This window comes from Pleurodeles waltl, chromosome 4_2 (genome assembly GCF_031143425.1).
Source record: "Pleurodeles waltl isolate 20211129_DDA chromosome 4_2, aPleWal1.hap1.20221129, whole genome shotgun sequence".
Classification (NCBI taxonomy): Eukaryota; Metazoa; Chordata; class Amphibia; order Caudata; family Salamandridae; genus Pleurodeles; species Pleurodeles waltl.
Genome location: NC_090443.1, coordinates 1,019,460,816 through 1,019,480,796, shown reverse-complemented (window position 1 = coordinate 1,019,480,796; position 19,981 = coordinate 1,019,460,816). Strand labels below are relative to the sequence as shown.

At 46.6% G+C, this 19,981-nt stretch overlaps 1 protein-coding gene across 2 annotated transcripts in view; it reads right to left on the bottom strand.

Annotated features, from left to right (window-relative positions):
- The window catches only part of LOC138293602 (serine-rich adhesin for platelets-like), a 620,895-nt gene that overhangs the window by 148,474 nt on the left and 452,440 nt on the right, over window positions 1–19,981 (bottom strand). For both annotated transcript variants that reach the window (XM_069232871.1, XM_069232872.1), the window contains 2 exons: window positions 6,626–6,739; window positions 429–773 (listed from right to left, as the gene is read on the bottom strand). In XM_069232871.1, coding sequence (XP_069088972.1) covers window positions 429–773; window positions 6,626–6,739 — 459 coding nt within the window. The remainder of the gene's footprint in view (window positions 1–428; window positions 774–6,625; window positions 6,740–19,981) is intronic.

Here is a 19,981-nt window from a genome sequence, read left to right as displayed (position 1 = left end):
CTGCAAACCCTTTGTTGATGCCATTTTCAGGGAAAAAACCACAAGCCTTCTTCTGCAGCCACGTTTTCCCATTTTTTTGAAAAAACGAAATTTTCACTGTATTTTGCCTAATTTCTTGGCCTCCTTCAGGGGAACCCACAAAGTCTGGGTACCTCTAGAATCCCTAGGATGTTGGAAAAAAAGGACGCAAATTTGGCTTGGCTAGTGTACGTGGACAAAAAGTTATGAGGGCCTAAGCGCGAACTGCCCCAAATAGGCAAAAAAAGGCCTGGCACAGGAGGGGGAAAAGGCCTGGCAGCCAAGGGGTTAAAATTGTTTGTCAAGAGACATACAATACAAATATAATTATAAATAAACTAGGAACCAGCAGAAAACAATAAGATTTCAATTAAAGCATCCATTCCAGCCAACTGGAAGAGTGAACATACCAGCACATTGCGGCTCGCAGCGTGTTCTGTTCCCGCCTCTGTCTTCTGGGCTTTTTCTGGACCAATTGAATCCTTTGCAGGAAATCCACCCTTTACTTTTGGAAAAGAGTGCGAGGGATCATTTGTGACTATTATGTTATAGGGCACTTCCTTTAGATGACGTACATAAGATGTGTGTTCAAAGTCACCACTGCCTTCTGTCGGACGAAGATAAAATGTATTCTGCAGAACGTCTTGCTTGAACCGTCCATCATCTGTCAGATGAGTTTCTCTTGTCTCCTTCCCCGTGCCAGGTTGAAGAGGCCGTGATACAGGCACCTCTGGTGATCTTTCCAGCTTCACCTTCTGTAATGAGAGACAGTAAACCATGAGTACAGATGAGCATGTGATGTTGTGTGTATGGTCATAGGGTTCCAGTGAAAATCTGGTTAAACACTCCCTGTAAAGGTGGGGGGGAGAGAGAGAGAAAGAGAAAGAGAGAAAAGACTTTGCATTTGTCCATAAAATGTGTTTCTCTTGAGGAGGGGTCTTCAAACTGAGGGGGCGGGCCCCCCTAGAGGGGCCTTAAATGATCCCCGGGGGCACCAGGCTCTGATCAAGAGAAGCATGAAGCTGATAACAAGGCTTTGTGTGAAACTGAAAAAAGAGCAGCAATAAACCGCTCTGTAATGGGCCATCACTAACATGTTTTGTCATTTAAATCCAAGCTGGGAGCATGTGTCAAAAGGGAAGGGACTCCAAATGCTCTTCAAAACTGTCACCCCCGCTTCTAATAATCAAACTGTGGAAACTTTTACACGTTAGTAAGGCCTGCTTGACCAGAATAGTATGTTTGGCATCATGTATTTGATTGCATTTTTAAAACAGTAACAGAACTTAACTGGAATGTTTAAATAAGTTTAGACACATTTAAACATTGCCAAGTTAATAGAATGTTTGAGAAAAATTTGGAGGGGGACCCGATTTTTTTTTTCCACTGGTGGGGACGCGGCATTAAAAAGTTTGAAGAGCACTGCTCTAGAGAGAGGTCAAGAACTAATAGTACAAAGAGGTGTGAAACCTGAATATCGACCACCGAATATTGATGGGATACAAATTCAAGGAAAGAAATCTGACAAATAATATCAGCAGGTAACCAAGTCTAGGTTTTCTACACACTAACTCCACAAACATGTACCTATGTGTTGCAGATATCTTCAAAGGATGTAAATGTGGACTTAGGAATAGTAAATCTATACTTCCTTATATGCACTTATCTTTCAATATTTTGTCCCTCGATATTCATGTATCTCGATATTGTTGGTGTTGATATTCAGTAGTACAATCAAACAAAGAGATCAAACCGCGCTATCTCAAGCCAAAGGCCAGGGTAAAAACTGTAATAATGTGCTAATTGTTGCGAGTGGAAATTTGCGCCTGGTGAACGAGAACTATAATTTCTCAGTACATCACAGACAAAACGTTCAGTAATCTGCTAGGCAGGGGTTTCTTAGTGTCACTGTGGGCTGGCCGAGGTCTGCGACCACCTGTGAGATGAGGAGAAGAATCAGGAGACACAAGGGTGTGCAAGGGTGTTTGCATTGGTGCAAGGCAGCTTAAAGTCTACCAAACAGGGAGAAAGAGGGAACAGCACAGGTCTGCTCTCCTTTGATGCACCACTGTGCAACAGCTTTCGTTGCTTTATTTCGTACGTTTGCCCCTAGAAAGGTTCTAGCTTAGAGCTTTGGCATTGACATGAGAGAGAGTTAGGACCATGTTTCCATAGGAAAAGTGTTTTTTTGTCTTGCCTATATCTTTGGTGCCGTTTGACGGATCTTCACGAAATTGTCTCAAAAAAGTGTGCCAGTGATTCTTGTTGTACTTGGAAAGATTCGGGGTGATCCGTCAAGCTAAGGGCTGAGAAAAAGGGAGGATAAAAAAAAATGTGTTTCTCATGTTAATTCCCATAGGAGTTTTGAAGACGACTACAGCCTGAACCGCTGGCAGGAATTACACCAAATTTGGCAGAAAGCTAGATTTTGTTTTGCAGATTGTGCTTTTTGTTATTTGGTGTAAATCTGTTCAGTTGTTTTTGAGATATTAAAGGAGAAATAAATTTGTATATCTAGGGCCATGGATCCGTTGTGATGTTTTTGCGGCGATTGCAGCATATTCATGAATGCTTGCGCCAACAAGAATGCTGTGATTGGCTGGCTGCACCCTGACAGGAAAAGCCGCCATTTTAGGTTACAGGACACGGTCCCCGGGGCTGAAAAATAAAATAAGTGGCATAAGGGGTCAGAGTGGAGGTACCCTTACCATAGGGGTGTGATATAGGGGTCTTTGAGGGTCAAATTATGACCTTAAAATTATTTTTTTACAACATGCGATATTCGCGAATACCTTGCGCCGCTCAGCGTGGCCACCATGTAACATTGCAAAGAATTAGCGAATATCTGCAAAAATTATTTTAAAAAAATTCACAGACTAATACATAAACTAAATCATTCACTCATAGAAGCACTGAGACACTCATTCACTCACTCACATACCCACTCAGAGTCATACACCCACTTTCAGACCCACTTAGACACTCACGCACCCACTCACAGACCCACTCAGACCATCACAAATCCACTCAGACCCACTCAGACCCTCATCCACCCACTCACAGACCCACTCAGAAGCTCACGCACCCATTCACAGACTCACGTATACTCTCACGTACTCACTCACAGACCCACTCAGACCCTCACAAACCCACTCACAGACCCACTCAAACCCTCACGCACCCACTCTGACACCCAGACAGACACTCTCACACCCAGATGCACCCTCTCACAACAATTCTCACACCCAGGGAGACAGACCCTTCTGCCATGTGTGGTGCAGGGTTGGGTGGTTATGGGGGTTGGCTGCAGGGCCTGGCCACAGACCAGGCCCTGTGGCCAACCCCCACTGCACACAGCCGAAGGCTGTACTCGGCGGTGGTTGGATTAATGTATAGTAATTAAAATTACTTTACGTAAAAAAAAACCATACAAATTCACTGAAAAAAACAAAGGTTACAGGTGATTATATATATATATATATATATATATATATATATATATATATATATATATATATAAAACCAAAGGTTACAGGGACGTTATAGTTAGGCTCTAAATTTTCACACACAAAACCATAAAAATTAAGTTTCATTGATATTTTTATTGACATTATAAAAGTTGTCATGAGTGCTGTAATATCTGCAGTAATTAGCAGTGCATGGGGAGGGCGCGAGTTATAGTTACCTTAAGGCGCCAGTTATATTTAGACGAAATAACTGTAATTTTATTTACTATACGTTAATCCAACCACTGCTGCACATGGCCAAAGCGGGGGTTGGCTGGAGGGCCAACCCCCTATAACCACCCAACCCCATGCAAAACAAGGCCTTTGGCCGTGCGCAGCGGGGGTTGGGTGTAGGGCTTGTCTCTGGGTGTGAGCATAGGTGTGGAAGGGTGTCTCTGGGTGTGACAGTGTCTTAATGTGAGAGTGGGTTTGAGAGGGTCTATCTGGGTGTGAGAGTTGGTGTGAGAGTGTCTGGGTGTGAGAGTAGGTGTGAGAGGGAGTCCCTGGGTGTGACAGCGTCTCTGAGTGGGTGTGTGAGGGTTTGCGTGGGTCTGTGAGAGTCTGAGTGGGTCTGTGAGTGTTGTGCGTGAGTCCGAGTGAGTCTGTGAGTGGGTACATGAGTGTCTGCGTGGGTCTGTGAGTGGGTATGTGAGTCTGAGTGAGTCTGTGAGTGGGTACATGAGTGTCTGCGTGGGTCTGTGAGTGGGTGTGTGAGTCTGAGTGAGTCTGTGAGTGGGTCTGTGAGTGGGTGTGTGAGTGTCTGTGTGGGTGTGTCAATTCCTGTGTGAGTGACTCTGCCACAAAGGGATCTCACCAGCCCTTTCATGCAACACGAACCACAGCTTTGCACCAAATATCTACCCAAGTGCAGTTCTTTCTGCCTCCTTGGGTAAATGACCAGTATGTATTCTACACTACAGCTGTGTAATGGACCACGAGGACATATCAACAGTGACCTTGTGTGAGTTTGGCAATGTGATTCTTCCTCCTAGTATTCTGTGATGTCTTTCTCCAGAATTCTGTGACAACTTGAATCCTCCTATAGAGAGACCAACGAGACTACAAAGATGTAAATCTCCACCAAACCAGAGTCCTTCATCTTATCTATATGAAGTAAGTGCTTCTTTGTTTTGCGGAGATGTTCTCATATTCCTCGCCATCAAGAACGTGCCATCAAAATTGGTGGGAAATGCACTGGGGGGCCCTCTGGGGCATATTTGTAGTCTTGTTGGCCTCTCTATAGGAGGATTTATGTTATCACAGAGTTCTGGAGAAAGACGCACGAGGAACAATCACATTGCCAAACGCTCACAAGGTTGCTGGAGACATTTCTTCCTGGTCCATTAGGCAGCTGTAGTGTAGAATACACACTGGACATTTACACAACGAGGTAACACTTCCTACTAACCAGTGTAAAGTACTCCAGTTGGATAGACATTTTGTGCAACACTATGGAATCTTGTTGGATAAATGGGCAGGTGAGCTTCCATTCTGGTCCTAATGCTCATTTCACAGAAATTCAAACCTCAACAGTAAACACTTACAAATATAAATTTTCTTTAATTTCTCTTAAACTACTGAATGGATTTAAACCAAATAACAAAAAGCGTAATCTGCGTACCAAAAGCTACCTTTCTGTCAAATGTGGTATAATTCCGTCCAGTAGTTCGGGCTGTAGTCGTGTTCAAAGCTCCAATGGGAATTAACATGGAAATGCACTTTTTTTGACCCCCCCTCCCCCCATTTGTTTCGGCCCCCCCGCTTGCCGGATCACACCGAAACTCCCTGTGCACAACAAGAATCACTAGCACACTTTTTGGGAAAATTTAGTGAAGAGTCGTCAAACAGTGCCAAAGATATAGGCAAGTTAAAAAATGCTTTTTCAATTGAAACATGGTCCTAACTATGACTTCCTACTGGCGACCGCAACTAGGTATTAGAGAGAGAGAGAGAGTTGATGAGGAATGAGAGTTTGAACAGCCCTGTGAAAAACCTGGTGTTGGAACATTAAAGCCCATATTTATACTTTTTGACGCACAACTGCGCCAAACGCAGTTGTGCGTCAAAAATTTTACTGCCGGCTAACGGCATTCCAACGCGCCATGCGGGCGCCTTATTTATGGAATGACGTTAGCCGGCGCTGCAGACTGGTGTGCATAAAAAAAATTGACTCACACCAGGCAGCGCCGGCGTATGGGAAAATGGGGGTTGTGCGTCAAAAAATGGGGCAAGTCAGGTCTGAGGCAAAATTCAGGCCTCAAACCGGATTTGCGCCATTTTTTTTTACGCCCAACCTCCATTGACATGACTCCTGTCTTAGCAAAGACAGGAGTCATGCCCAATGGCCATGCCCAGGGGACTTATGTCCCCTGGGCATGGTCATTGGGCATAGTGGCATGTAGGGGGGTCCAAATCAGGCCCCCCTATGCCCCAAAAAAAATCGGAAAAAAATACTTACCCAAACTTACCTTTACTTTCCTGGGATGGGTCCCTCCATCCTTGGGTGTCCTCCTGGGGTGGGCAAGGGTGGCAGGGGGTGTCCCTGAGGGCAGGGGAGGGCACCTCTGGGCTCCTTCCGAGCCCACAGGTCCCTTAACGCCTGCCCTGACCCAGGCGTTAAAAAACGGCGGCCATCAGGCTGTGCGGCATTTTTTAAGGCCCACCCCCTCCTGTGCGTCAAAATGACGTCAGAGTATAAATATGGGGCACAGGCCTTAAAGTAATTTTTTGGAAGGGAACGCCTACCTTGCATATAATTAACGCAAGGCTGGTTCCCCGTTCCAAAAAATGACGCACATGGTGGAATTTTGACGCCTGCGGGGTCGGACGTCAAAGTATAAATATGGGGCAGGGTTTGCGCCGATTGTGCGTCAAAACGTTTGACGCACATTCGGCGCAAACAGAGTATAAATATGCCCCTAAATCTGAAGATTTGTGACGACAACTACAGTGTATTTTGCTTTTTGCAACAGCGACCACAATAGCTTTTTTCCCAAACAATTATGTGTATATTCAAGCGGACCAGAGGTCAGTATTTCTCTATGTGTTTTCTTATTAATACATGAAAAATGGTACGAGACTTCCTGCAGCCAAATGCTCACCACTCGCTTTGTCACTGGTTGATCTTCAGATTGTGATGTTGGCAAACTAGAGTTTTCTCCCTGGCTTCCATCACCTGAGGCATCAGCAGTCTGGTCTGAGTTTTTCCTTGATCTCTGTGCAGAAAAATAATTCTTGAGATTTTGAAAGATACAGAACCCAACATCTAGCACTATTCACAATCAGCCAAGTTACTGATGGATTGAGTCTCTATGCTTAGTATTTATAGTTACAATGTGAGTCAGCTGAAGCTGGGTTAGGAAAAGGAATACTATCTGAGTCTAAAGTGGTTGTAGTTAATTTAGGATCTGCTCTCCATTTTGCGTGACATTCATCACTAGGGCAGGACACTGTAGAAAGTGTGTTTACTCTTTAATTACTCTCAGGGGTGTGGAATTTAATAAAATATCTACTTGACCATGGGACAGGTTGCTTCTTAAATCTACTTGTCCTGTAAAAAAATCTACTTGTCCCTTTGGTGCCATGTAGTGTGGCAACAAATTATGGCAGCAAACTCATTATGTGAGAGCTCTGATAATAGCCTCTCCGATTATGCCGGGGCTACTACTATATTAGGGCTTGAATACTTGCAATTTCAATCCCTACTATAGCAATGCCCTTATTTTGCCACCTTTCCGCAGATCTACATACTGGGGCTGGTGAAAGCAGTAAGCAATAGTTCCAGGGCTGGAATGCAATTGTGTCTGCAAACCTACTAACTTGCATGTTTTAAGGATTTTCACCAGCTCTTCTCTAATTGTTTTTCCCATAATGAGAACGGTTGGAAATTTACTTCTGACAATGGCAGAAGTAAAAGTTCTTCCAGGGTTGGGATAAAAGTGGTTAGAGGGAAAGTGACCTTGTAAAACACTCAATAGATTTTCACATGAGCAAGTATGCACATGCATATTTGCTCGTGCTAAAATACAGGTCACAAATATTTTGTAGGAGTACGATTTCCTGATCTACTTCTGTAAGTTCTTGTGAATTCAAGAAAGCCACTAATTCAAAGACATATACCATGGGTGCACTTTTGTGACTTTCTTTAAAAATTGGGTCCCTAATTTGGTCTGACATTAACAAAGACATTTTGTTTTTATTAAACTTCTATTTCTCTCTCTAGCTATCGGCTGGCTTTACTGTGAGTGATCGCATTCTGCTCTTCCACAAGGAGCATATTGGCACAAAAAGTAGTTTTGTTCAGTGCTAGGAACTACTGTAGCAATTAGTGGCATAATGAAACTGGAAGTGCCCTCCCCGCAAAGAACATACAGGGACCCCTTCCTCCAGACTCCCTCAATTCAGGTGCTGTGCTGAGTGGGCCCCCTGGAGGGGGCTGCAGGGCCTTTGTTATGCCACTGGTGGCAATGTGTGCTTTTTGAGACCAAAAAACAGTTTTTTGCTTTTTGCCAATGTTTGTTACAATGGTTAGGGCCTGGTAGCTCCCACAACAAAAAATGTTTACAAAAGTCATGTCAAAACAAGACACGCATTGACAAAACCAAAAGACTCACAAAAAATGTTGGATCGGTTGGCTTTGCCAGTGCTTGTTTATTTTCATGCTTCCCATAATCTTGTTGAAAATGGTTACACTGATTTTCCATTAGGAATATTTTTTGGAAATACTAGCATGCATCAACACATTTTACTAAATGATGCTTCAAAGAAATAGCACTTAAATTCTATAGTAGCAAAACTTTTTTTTCCAACTTGCATTTTTTTCTGAACATTTTATTTTGAAAGCAAAGAATCATCACTCTTGCTTACAAACTTCTGCAAACATTTGCATCTAATCAGAGAGCATTCTGGGAGCATTATACTTAGCCTTATATTGTTAAACTTTTCAAATATGTATGTACACTTTTGTTGTTTTACTTGAACCACTGTCAGTAGTGCAGTGTGACCTTAGAAAGTTTATTTACAGTGCTCACCCTAATAATGAAGGCTTTTCATTAATGAACCATAAATACAAGTTCGAACAGCACTCACATATGAACACACATATTACCTCAACTGCAGACAGTTCCCTTCTCTGTAAACTAGCAGCCAAAGGGTTTGCTTGCAGAGAGTTGGGCCTACTTGTCCTAAGGACAAAAACAACACAGGCAATTCTGCTGGGAGAGATTTGAGCACAGTCCTTGGTCAGGGGTCTTGGCTAAGCCTGTTCCAACCCACTCCATAAGCCTGGCTCTAAAGAGAAATTAATTTGTGGAAATGCAAATATCCTGTGGCACCATTCACTTTCATGAGATCCTTAAGCCCCACCAGATCCCACAAGCTACTCATATATGGTGACGATGCAAAGCATCTAGGGAAGAATGTCAGGAGTTCCTTTGAGGCTGTGATCCACTCCCAACAGTTCCCTGTCCAAAGACGTCAGAGACAATGTGAGCTTGCTATTGGGTGCAGCATTACTGGTTGAATGGAGACCCCTGGCCGGATGGTGCAGTGACCACACTGTTTTGACTTCATGCAAGGTTTTCAGATTCCATACAATGAACCACTCAAGGGTAGATGGTTAAAGAATTAAGGATCCTGGTGGGAGGACCACAGGGTGAGGGAGGTAAAACTAAAGAGGTGGCATGTGGCAGAAAGACAGGCCCGTTCGGAAAGCAGCTGCGGAAATACCGCATTGTATTGACTCTGGCAACAGTTCCTAAGAAAAAGTTGGACAACTTGTTTGATTCATCACCTTTTTTGGCCTGAAGAGACATCAGTAAATGACTTTATTGACATGCACAATGACATACACTTACATTGGCACATCCACAGAAAGGTAAGGGAGCGGGACTGGGGAAAGCAGACAATAAATCATCAGTCTCTAGATCGCCGGTCCAGCCAGGTGACTTTCAGCTCCTGTGGATTCAATTTCAAGGATTCCACTACATGGGCAGGTCCATGTCAAATGGGTGATAGTGGCTTGAGAATTTCATAACCTGTGCGAAGTGGGTTGAGAGACAGCTGTCCATGTCTGAGCAGGGGCTGCATTCCCTCAACACTTTGTGATGGTTGGCAGGGGCACTTAAAGGCTGATGACGATACTAAAACCGGTGGCGGAAACATGGAGTGTAACAGCAGAAGAAATTACAGAATGGACGCCTACTAGCTTGACTTTTCTAGGCACAGAGCTAGACTCTGTTTAGATGGTGTTATGACTCTTGGGAGGAAAAATGAACTGGCTTGAAATTATTGTTAAAGACACTGATAGGGAAGAAGAAATGTGAGTTAATGAAACTGCTAAAAGTGCTAGGACACTTAATTTTCGTTCGTGGAGTGCTGACCATGGTTAGGGAATTTTTTCAGGCAACTGACAATTGCCATGAGAGGTGCAACAAAACCACTCAGCAGAATACGAAGGACAGACAGAATCAAACATGACTTGACAATGTGGATGCATTTTGTGTAACACTATACCAGATTGACATTATGACTGCAAACCAACCCTTGACATGGGCAGTTGAGATCTTTTCAGATGCATCTGGCGCTGGTGTATTCAGAGTGTACGGCGGTGGCAAAGGTATGCTGAAAGGTGACCACAGGAGTGGAGGAAAAAGGCTTTACCATTGCCTTCCTAGAATTCTTCACATGGTGCTTGGTGTGCATTTGTGGGATCAGGTGTTCCGAAACTATAAAGTGACATTTGTGATTGATAACCAAGCGGTTAACAGGATGACAACAAATAATTAATATGTGTTGAGGTTGCTGCTGGAGTTCAGTGACGTGTTTGGAAGGTAACATCTTGCTCCGAACCAGCCATATTGTGGAATTGGAAAAAGGGGTGGCTGACACTTTGGGGCTCATTCGAACCCTGGTGGTCTGTGACTGCCAGGGTGGAGGGCAACGGAAGCACCGCCAACAGGCTGGCGGTGCTTCAGTGCCCATTCTGACGCCGCGGTCAGAAAAGGGGATCCGGCGGTTTCCCGCCGGATTTCCCCCAGGTGGGCTAAATCTCCATGGCGGCGCTGCTTGCAGTTGCAGAGGATTTGTGAAAGATCGTGATATGAGAGTGATGTATCTGGAGGAATCTGTGTTGGTGAAATTGACAAGGACATACAGGATAGTCCATGGAAAAGGTTAGGGCAGTGAGGTTGAGGAAATTGGAAGATAAATATATTGAGAAGCCGGGTGAGGTTCAGATGCTCTTCCACCTGGAAGAGCATACTGTTTGGGGCATTTTTTTTTTTTTTTAGGGCATTTAAAGTATTGGAACTGGTGGAAACAAGATGTGACCAAGGACTGAAGATGAGGCATGTCACTTGGAGTGCACAGGGGTTAGGCCTTCGTTTGGAGAGCAGTAAGAAAACAGAAGAGTAAAGGGAATGCAGTATTGCTGAGAAGGTTGGGCGAGCAAGAGGTTTTCCGGGTTTACTGACTGAGTCGGTTTTTCAAGACACAAACGTGGGGCAAAGGTTTTGGACAAGCAGGTGGGGGAGATGAGATGATGCCTAAAGCATGCAGGGATAATGAATTGGATTCTGGGACACAGGAGATGTGCGGTGACTCAAGACTACTGCTGCCGCTTGGAGATGAGTGCCAGTACTAGTGTCAGGTGAGATGGAGGAACGTTGTATGTCGGGATATGTGAGGCAGGGATTTGTAGGGATTTGAGGCAGGCTTAACAGTGTGCTTTAATCTCACAGGCGTGGAGAGGAGGAAAGTAGAAAGAAGGAATGAGCTGGTTTTGACGCAAGCAAAGGCAAACATTCGCTGATTCCGATGAGGATGCCTGGGTCTGGTTGATGCAGCACTTTATACCTACTTCCCAGGATTGGGTTGCCACCATTTGACAGGGCAAGGCTTGCAGCAAGCAAAGTCCAGGTGCTGTAGCAGGATAAGTTGAAGTCATTTGTCTCCTTGAGACTTCAGAAAACAGGAGACCAGTCAACTAGCCTTTGGAGTCACTCTGGGTTCTGGATTGTATAGACGCAGGTCCAGTCCTTTTCACTCCCAGGCAAGAAGGCAGCAGGCAGCAGTTCAGCACAGCAAAGCAGGAGTCTAGCAGAGTAGCAGTTCAGCAGAGTGGTGGTTCTTGTAGAACCCCAGCAGTCCTTCTTCTTGACAGAGTATACACATGTGCAGAAGTGAACTGAGCTGGTGGTGTCAGAGGTCCAGTACTTATACCCAGTTGTGCCTTTAAAGTGGGTGAGACTTCAAAGAAAGTTATTTGAAGGGCACAGAGGTCCTCTCTTCCTGCCCCGACTCTAGACTCACTACAGGGGGGTTTACAGCCCTCTGTGTGGGCACAGGACACTGCCTATACTGTGTGTGTCAGCCCCTCTCTCCCATCCTGCCCAGGGTGGTCCTTTAGGTGGTGGATGGCCCATCAGTCACACCTAAGATCCCTTTGTGTGTGGCTGTCCACAAGAAATGGACAGGCCCAACTGTCACCCCTCCCCAGACGTGGATTGGAGACAGGCAGCGGGCACCAGATGTCTAAAGTAAGAACATGCAACCTTATTAAAAGTGTCATTTTCAGAACTGCAGTTTAAAATCTGCCTTCACCAGAAGTTGTGATTTTTAAATTGTGAGTCCAGAGACACCAAAGTTGATAAACTCATCTCTTCCAGATTGTGAATTACACTTATAAAACATAATTAGGTAATCTGAATGCTATCCTATGGGTGAGATATGCTTTGCTGTAGTGAAAAACAAATTTGGGAGTTTTTCACTACCAGGACATACAAAACTTAAAAGTAAATGCCCTGCCTTTTTCACTATTTTGCACCCTGCACTCTGGATTGTCCGGGGCCTATCTTAGGGGTGACGTACATACATGAAAGGGGAATGTTTGGGCCTGGCAAAAGGGGTATTTTGCCAGGGCACCATGGCAATGTAAAATAGTACACACTGGCTCTGCGATGACCTGAGGCATGGTTAAAGAGCTACTTAACTGGGTGTCACATTCAGTGCTGCAGGCACAAAAATAGCATTTAATTTACATGTCCTTGGCACATGTAGTGCACTTTACGAGGGACTTATGAGTACACTAACAATGCCAATTGAGGTTAAGCCAATGTTACCATGATTTAGGGGAGAGAGCACAAGCACTTTAGCACTGGTTAGCAGTGGTAAAATGCACAGAGTCTGAAAGCCAGCAGAAACAAGGTCAGAAAAGTGGAGGAGGTAAGCAAAATGTTTGGGGGAAAACCACACTAAGGCTATCAGGTCTAACAATAACTGAGACAAAAATATGCAATGGAATGTGTTTTATTGAACCAGAAACAACAAGAGGAATTCATAATCCTTCTACTGCAGACAGCACATCAGACCCAAAAGACATTGAAACCAGATTCCCCATCCAAAGTTTATAATGAGAAACAAAGGTGTGAGGACTCAACCATGTTGCAACCGCACATATGTCCTTCAAAGAGAAGCCTTTAACAGAGGCCCAAGAGGAAGAGACCCATCTAGTAGAACTCCCTTGCAAGACCACAGGCAGACAGATACTTGTGTTCTGGTAAGCTAAGGAAATTACAGTTTTTAGCCACTTACTCAAGGTGGACACTGTAAGACTTAGACAAGCCAAAGAAATGAACAGAAAGTCCACCTTGTGGCGAGAAGCTTTCCAAAACGATAATCAGAGCCACGACCAAGTCCAAGGAATGCCAGAGAACTTTCTGTTCTGAAGTAGTAGAAGGATAGAAAGAAGGCAGAATAAGGTCCTGAGTTACGTGAAAAGAGTAAGAGACCTTTGGAGGGAAAGAGGAATCTGGCTGCAGAACCACTTTATCTGGAAAGATCTTCAGAAAGAGCTTGTGACATAAAAGCACCCTTGTTTCCCCCATCCTCTGTCGTCAGGAAATGGCCACCATAGAAAAAAGCTTTTCAAAGTGAGAAATGTTAAAGAAACTGAAGAAAGAGGCTCAAAAGGAGCTTCTTGGAGGAAGAACAAAACCAGAGGAAGGTCCCAAGGGTGAACAGGAGCATAGACCACTGACCTCAGCAAATGGAAATGTTGCTCAGCTGTGAATTAACCTTGAAAAAACAACAGACAGGAGGTGTTTGGCAAAACAGGCACAGTTCATTTAATTAAACATTTTGGCTGGGAGAACAGTTACAGAACCGGTGTCTGAGGACTGTCTCAAGGTACAGTTGATTTGCAGTGTTTTATACATTTCTCTTGGTACCATAAACAATTACAACATTCTTTGTTGAGTAATGAATGCAAGCAGTTGTCTTGGAGTCATAAATAAGGTTCTGATGCAGGTAGACCTCGATCTTGCATGGACACAATGTGGAATAGTGGGTAGGTGTCCAGATGTCCAGTCTGAGGGGCATGTGATCCTTGTGTTTTGCTGTACATGCTGTGCTCTGATGCCATCTGACTTTATGGTGTGTTGGGACTGTGTGCACCCCTCTGGCCAAGTCAGTTTTATTACAGGGGGGGCAGAAACCTCTAGGGCACCAGGGATCTTTTTTCTTTTTTATTTCTATTTGTTTTGTTTTTTGTTTTTTAGTTTTTTTAGGTGGGGAGCGACCCCTTAGGCAAGGGTCGCTCCCCTAGAGGGCAAATTATATTTAGGCCATTTCTGCCCCCCTTGGGGCTAGATTGGCCTATTTTGATGGGGCCAATCTGCCCCCAAGGGGGGCAGAAACCACTAGACACCAGGGAGTTTTTTTTGTTTTCGTAAATTTCACGCAAGGGGAGCAGGGATTTTTTTTGTTTTTTTTTGTTTTACAGATGGGGAGCGGCCCCTTGGACAAGGATCGCTCCCCTGTAGGGGAAAATTGTATTTAGGCCATTCAGACCGGACGTTTATTGCTACGCCAATCTGCCCCCAAGGGGGCCAGAAACCACTAGGCGCCGGGGATTTTATTTTTGGCGCAAATGTCATGCAGGGGGAGCGACCCCGTAGGCAAGGGTCACTCCCAGGGGGTGGGAGGAGTTGGGAGGACAAATTTATTTTAGGCCATTTCTATTATTAGGCCGATCTGCCCCCAGGGGGCAGGGCAATTTATATTTTGTGTTTTTTTTTTTTTTGTTTGTTTTTTTAGAGATGGGGAGCGACCCATTAGGCAAGGGTCGCTCCCCTGGGGGGCAAATTGTATTTAGACCATTTCTGCCCCCCTTGGGGGCAGATTGGCCGATTTTAGGTAAATCTGCCCCCAAGGGGGCAGAAACCACTAGGCACCGGGGATTTTTTTTTTGGTGCCAATGTCACGCAGGGGGAGCAACCCATTAGGCAAGGGTCGCTCCCCTGGGGGGCAAATTGTATTTAGACCATTTCTGGCCCCCTTGGGGTCAGATTGGCCGATTTTAGGTCAATCTGCCCCCAAGGGGGCAGAAACCACTAGGCACCGGGGATTTGTTTTTTGGCGCCAATGTCACGCAGGGGGAGCGACCCCATAGGCAAGGGTCGCGCCCGGGGGGCAAATTTATTTTAGGCCATTTTTGCCCCCCCCGTGGGGCCGGCTGAGCTAGAGGCCAAAATCCACAGGTAGGCACTTTGCAAAAAACGCCTCTGTTTTCTGTGAAAAAAATGTGTTGTGTCCACGTTGTGTTTTGGACCATTTCCTTTCGTGGGCGCTAGGCCTACCTACAGAAGTGAGGTACCATTTTTATCGAGAGTCTTAGGGGAACGCTGGGTGGAAGGAAATTTGTGGCTCCTCTCAGATTCCAGAACTTTCTGTCACCGAAATGAGAGGAAAAAGTGTTTTTTTGGCCAAATTTTGATGTTTGCAAAGGATTCTGGGTAACAGAACCTGGTCAGAGCCCCGCAAGTCACCCCATCTTGGATTCCCCTGGGTCTCTAGTTTTCAGAAATGCATAGGTTTGGTAGGGTTCCCTAGGTGCCAGCTGAGCTAGAGGCCAAAATCTACAGGTAGGCACTTTGCAAAAAACACCTCTGTTTTCTTTAAAACAATGTGATGTGTCCACGTTGCGTTTTGGGGCATTTCCTGTCGTGGGCGCTAGGCCTACCCACACAAGTGAGGTATCATTTTTATCGGGAGACTTGGGGGAACGCTGGGTGGAAGGAAATTTGTGGCTCCTCTCTGATTCCAGAACTTTCTGTCACCAAAATGTGAGGAAAATGTGTTTTTTGTAGCCATATTTTGAGGTTTGCAAAGGATTCTGGGTAACAGAACCTGGTCAGAGCCCCACAAGTCACCCCATCTTGGATTACCCTAGGTCTCTAGTTTTAAAAAATGCACAGGTTTGGTAGGTTTCCCCAGGTGCCGGCTGAGCTAGAGGCCAAAATCTACAAGTAGGCACTTTGCAAAAAAACCTCTTCTGTGCCTTGGACGAGATGATCTCGTCCAAGGCTACAGTTCCCCTGTGCCTTGGACGAGATCATCTCGTCCATGGCACAGGGGAACTTGGGGGCGCGCTAGCGCGCCCCCGTGCACCCCCCTCCCCCCCCCCCCCAAGTCGGGGATGGAAGGGGAAGACCTTCCCCTTCCACCCCCGACCCCCCCACCCCCCCTGTGACGTCAGCGCGCGCTGATTTGTCACAGGGGCCTCCCTAGTCGCGCTGGAAGCTCTGCTTCCAGCGCGATTGAAAAAGAAATGCAAAAGCATTTCTTTTTCAATCACTTGGGAGGCCCGGAGGGGCTTCAAAGGGAAGGAAAAGTATTTCCTTCCCTTTGAAGTCCCTCCGAGGGTTTCAAAAGCCGGATTGCTTGCAATCCGGTTTTTGAAACCCCACTAGACACCAGGGATTTTTTTTTTTTTCTTAGAAATTGACAAAAGGGAGCGACCCCTTGGGCAAGGGTCGCTCCCAGGGGGGGCATTTTTTTGAAAAGGCCTTTTCTGCCCCCCCTGGGGGCAGATCGGCCTTATTAGGCCGATCTGCCCCCAGGGGGGGCAGAAACCTCTAGGCACCAGGGACCTTTTTTTTTTTGTTTCATTTTTTTTTTATTGAGGTGGGGAGCGACCCCTTAGGCAAGGGTCGTTCCCCTTGGGGGAAAATTATATTTTGGCCATTTCTGCCCCCCTTGGGGGCAGATTGGCCTATTTTGATGAGGCCAATCTGCCCCCAAGGGGGGTAGAAACCACTAGACACCAGGGAGTTTTTTCTTTGCGTGAATTTCACGCAAAGGGAGCGACCACTTAGGCAAGGGTCGCTCCCTGGGGGGGAGGGGAATTTATTTTAGGCCATTTCTGCCCCCCCTGGGGGCAGATCGGCCTATTATTAGGCCGATCTGCCGCCAGGGGGGGAAGAAACCTCTAGGCCCCAGGGAAATTTTTTTTTTGTGTTTTTTTTTTTTTTGTTCTTTTTTTTTTTTTTAGAGATGGGGAGCGACCCATCAGGCAAGGGTCGCTCCCCTGGGGGGCAAATTGTATTTAGACCATTTCTGCCCCCCTGGGGGCAGATTGGCCGATTTTAGGTCAATCTGCCCCCAAGGGGTTAGAAACCACTAGGCGCCAGGGCAATTTTTTTTGTGTGTTTTTTTTTTTTTGTTGTTTCTTTTTTTAGAGATGGGGAGCGACCCATCAGGCAAGGGTCGCTCCCCTGGGGGGCAAATTGTATTTAGACCATTTCTGCCCCCCTGGGGGCAGATTGGCCAATTTTAGGTCAATCTGCCCCCAAGGGGGCAGAAACCACTAGGCACTGGGGATTTGTTTTTTGGCGCCAATGTCACGCAGGGGGAGCGACCCCGTAGGCAAGGGTCGCTCCCGGGGGGGGGGGGTTGGGGAGGCAAATTTATTTTAGGCCATTTCTGCCCCCTGGGGGACAGATCGGCCTATTATTAGGCCGAACTGCCCCCGGGGGGGGCAGAACACTCTAGGCGCCAGGGCAATTTTTTTTTTGTGTGTTTTTTTTTTGTTGTTTCTTTTTTTAGAGATGGGGAGCGCCCGTTCAGGCAAGGGTCGCTCCCCTGGGGGGGCAAATTGTATTTAGACCATTTCTGCCCCCCTGGGGGCAGATTGGCCAATTTTAGGTCAATCTGCCCCCAAGGGGGCAGAAACCACTAGGCACTGGGGATTTGTTTTTTGGCGCCAATGTCACGCAGGGGGAGCGACCCCGTAGGCAAGGGTCGCTCCCGGGGGGGGGATGGGGGTTGGGGGGGCAAATTTATTTTAGGCCATTTCTGCCCCCCCGGGGGACAGATCGGCCTATTATTAGGCCGAACTGCCCCCGGGGGGGGGCAGAACACTCTAGGCGCCAGGGCAATTTTTTTTTTGTGTGTTTTTTTTTGTCGTTTCTTTTTTTAGAGATGGGGAGCGCCCGTTCAGGCAAGGGTCGCTCCCCTGGGGGGGGCAAATTGTATTTAGACCATTTCTGCCCCCCTGGGGGCAGATTGGCCAATTTTAGGTCAATCTGCCCCCAAGGGGGCAGAAACCACTAGGCACCGGGGATTTGTTTTTTGGCGCCAATGTCACGCAGGGGGAGCGACCCCGTAGGCAAGGGTCGCTCCCGGGGGGGGGATGGGGGTTGGGGGGGCAAATTTATTTTAGGCCATTTCTGCCCCCCCGGGGGACAGATCGGCCTAATATTAGGCCGAACTGCCCCCGGGGGGGGGGGGGGGGCAGAACACTCTAGGCGCCAGGGCAATTTTTTTTTTGTGTGTTTTTTTTTTGTTGTTTCTTTTTTTAGAGATGGGGAGCGCCCGTTCAGGCAAGGGTCGCTCCCCTGGGGGGGCAAATTGTATTTAGACCATTTCTGCCCCCCTGGGGGCAGATTGGCCAATTTTAGGTCAATCTGCCCCCAAGGGGGCAGAAACCACTAGGCACCGGGGATTTGTTTTTTGGCGCCAATGTCACGCAGGGGGAGCGACCCCGTAGGCAAGGGTCGCTCCCGGGGGGGGGATGGGGGTTGGGGGGGCAAATTTATTTTAGGCCATTTCTGCCCCCCCGGGGGACAGATCGGCCTATTATTAGGCCGAACTGCCCCGGGGGGGGGGGGGGGGGCAGAACACTCTAGGCACCAGGGCAATTTTTTTTTTGTGTTTTTTTTTTTTTTTTTTCTTCTTCTTTTTTTAGAGATGGGGAGCGACCCATCAGGCAAGGGTCGCTCCCCTGGGGGGGCAAATTGTATTTAGACCATTTCTGCCCCCCTGGGGGCAGATTTGTCAATTTTAGGTCAATCTGCCCCCAAGGGGAGAGAAACCACTAGGCACCGGGGATTTGTTTTTTGGCTCCAATGTCACGCAGGGGGAGCGACCCCGTAGACAAGGGTCGCTCCCGGGGGGGGGGTGGGTGTTGGGGGGGCAAATTTATTTTAGGGCATTTCTGCCCCCCCCCCCCTGGGGCCGGCTGAGCTACAGGCCAAACACCACAGGTAGGCACCTATGTTGTGTCCACGTTGTGTTTTGGGCCATTTCCTTTTGTGGGCGCTAGGCCTACCCACAGAAGTGATGTACCATTTTTATCGAGAGACTTAGGGGAACGCTGGGTGGAAGGAAATTTGTGGCTCCTCTCAGATTCCAGAACTTTCTGTCACCGAAATGAGAGGAAAAAGTGTTTTTTGGGCCAAATTTTGATGTTTGCAAAGGATTCTGGGTAACATAACCTGGTCAGAGCCCCGCAAGTCACCCCATCTTGGATTCCCCTGGGTTTCTAGTTTTCAAAAATGCACTGGTTTGCTAGGTTTCCTCAGGTGTCGGCTGAGCTACAGGCCAAAATCCACAGGTAGTCACTTTGCTAAAAACAGCTCTGTTTTCTGTGATATGTCCACGTTGTGTTTTGGGGCATATCCTGTCGCGGGCGCTAGGCCTACCCACACAAGTGAGGTATCATTTTTATCGGGAGACGTGGGGGAACGCTGGGTGGAAGGAAATTTGTGGCTCCTCTCAGATTCCAGAACTTTCTGCCACAGAAATGTGAGGAACATGTGTTTTTTTAGCCAAATTTTGAGGTTTGCAAAGGATTCTGGGTAACAGAACCTGGTCCGAGCCCCGCAAGTCACCCCTCCTTGGATTCCCCTAGGTCTCTAGTTTTCAGAAATGCACAGGTTTGGTAGGTTTCCCTAGGTGGCGGCTGAGCTAGAGGCCAAAATCTACAGGTAGTCACTTTGCTAAAAACAGCTCTGTTTTCTGTGATATGTCCACGTTGTGTTTTGGGGCATATCCTGTCGCGGGCGCTAGGCCTACCCACACAAGTGAGGTATCATTTTTATCGGGAGACGTGGGGGAACGCTGGGTGGAAGGAAATTTGTGGCTCCTCTCAGATTCCAGAACTTTCTGCCACAGAAATGTGAGGAACATGTGTTTTTTTAGCCAAATTTTGAGGTTTGCAAAGGATTCTGGGTAACAGAACCTGGTCCGAGCCACACAAGTCACCCCTCCTTGGATTCCCCTAGGTCTCTAGTTTTCAGAAATGCACAGGTTTGGTAGGTTTCCCTAGGTGGCGGCTGAGCTAGAGGCCAAAATCTACAGGTAGTCACTTTGCTAAAAACAGCTCTGTTTTCTGTGAT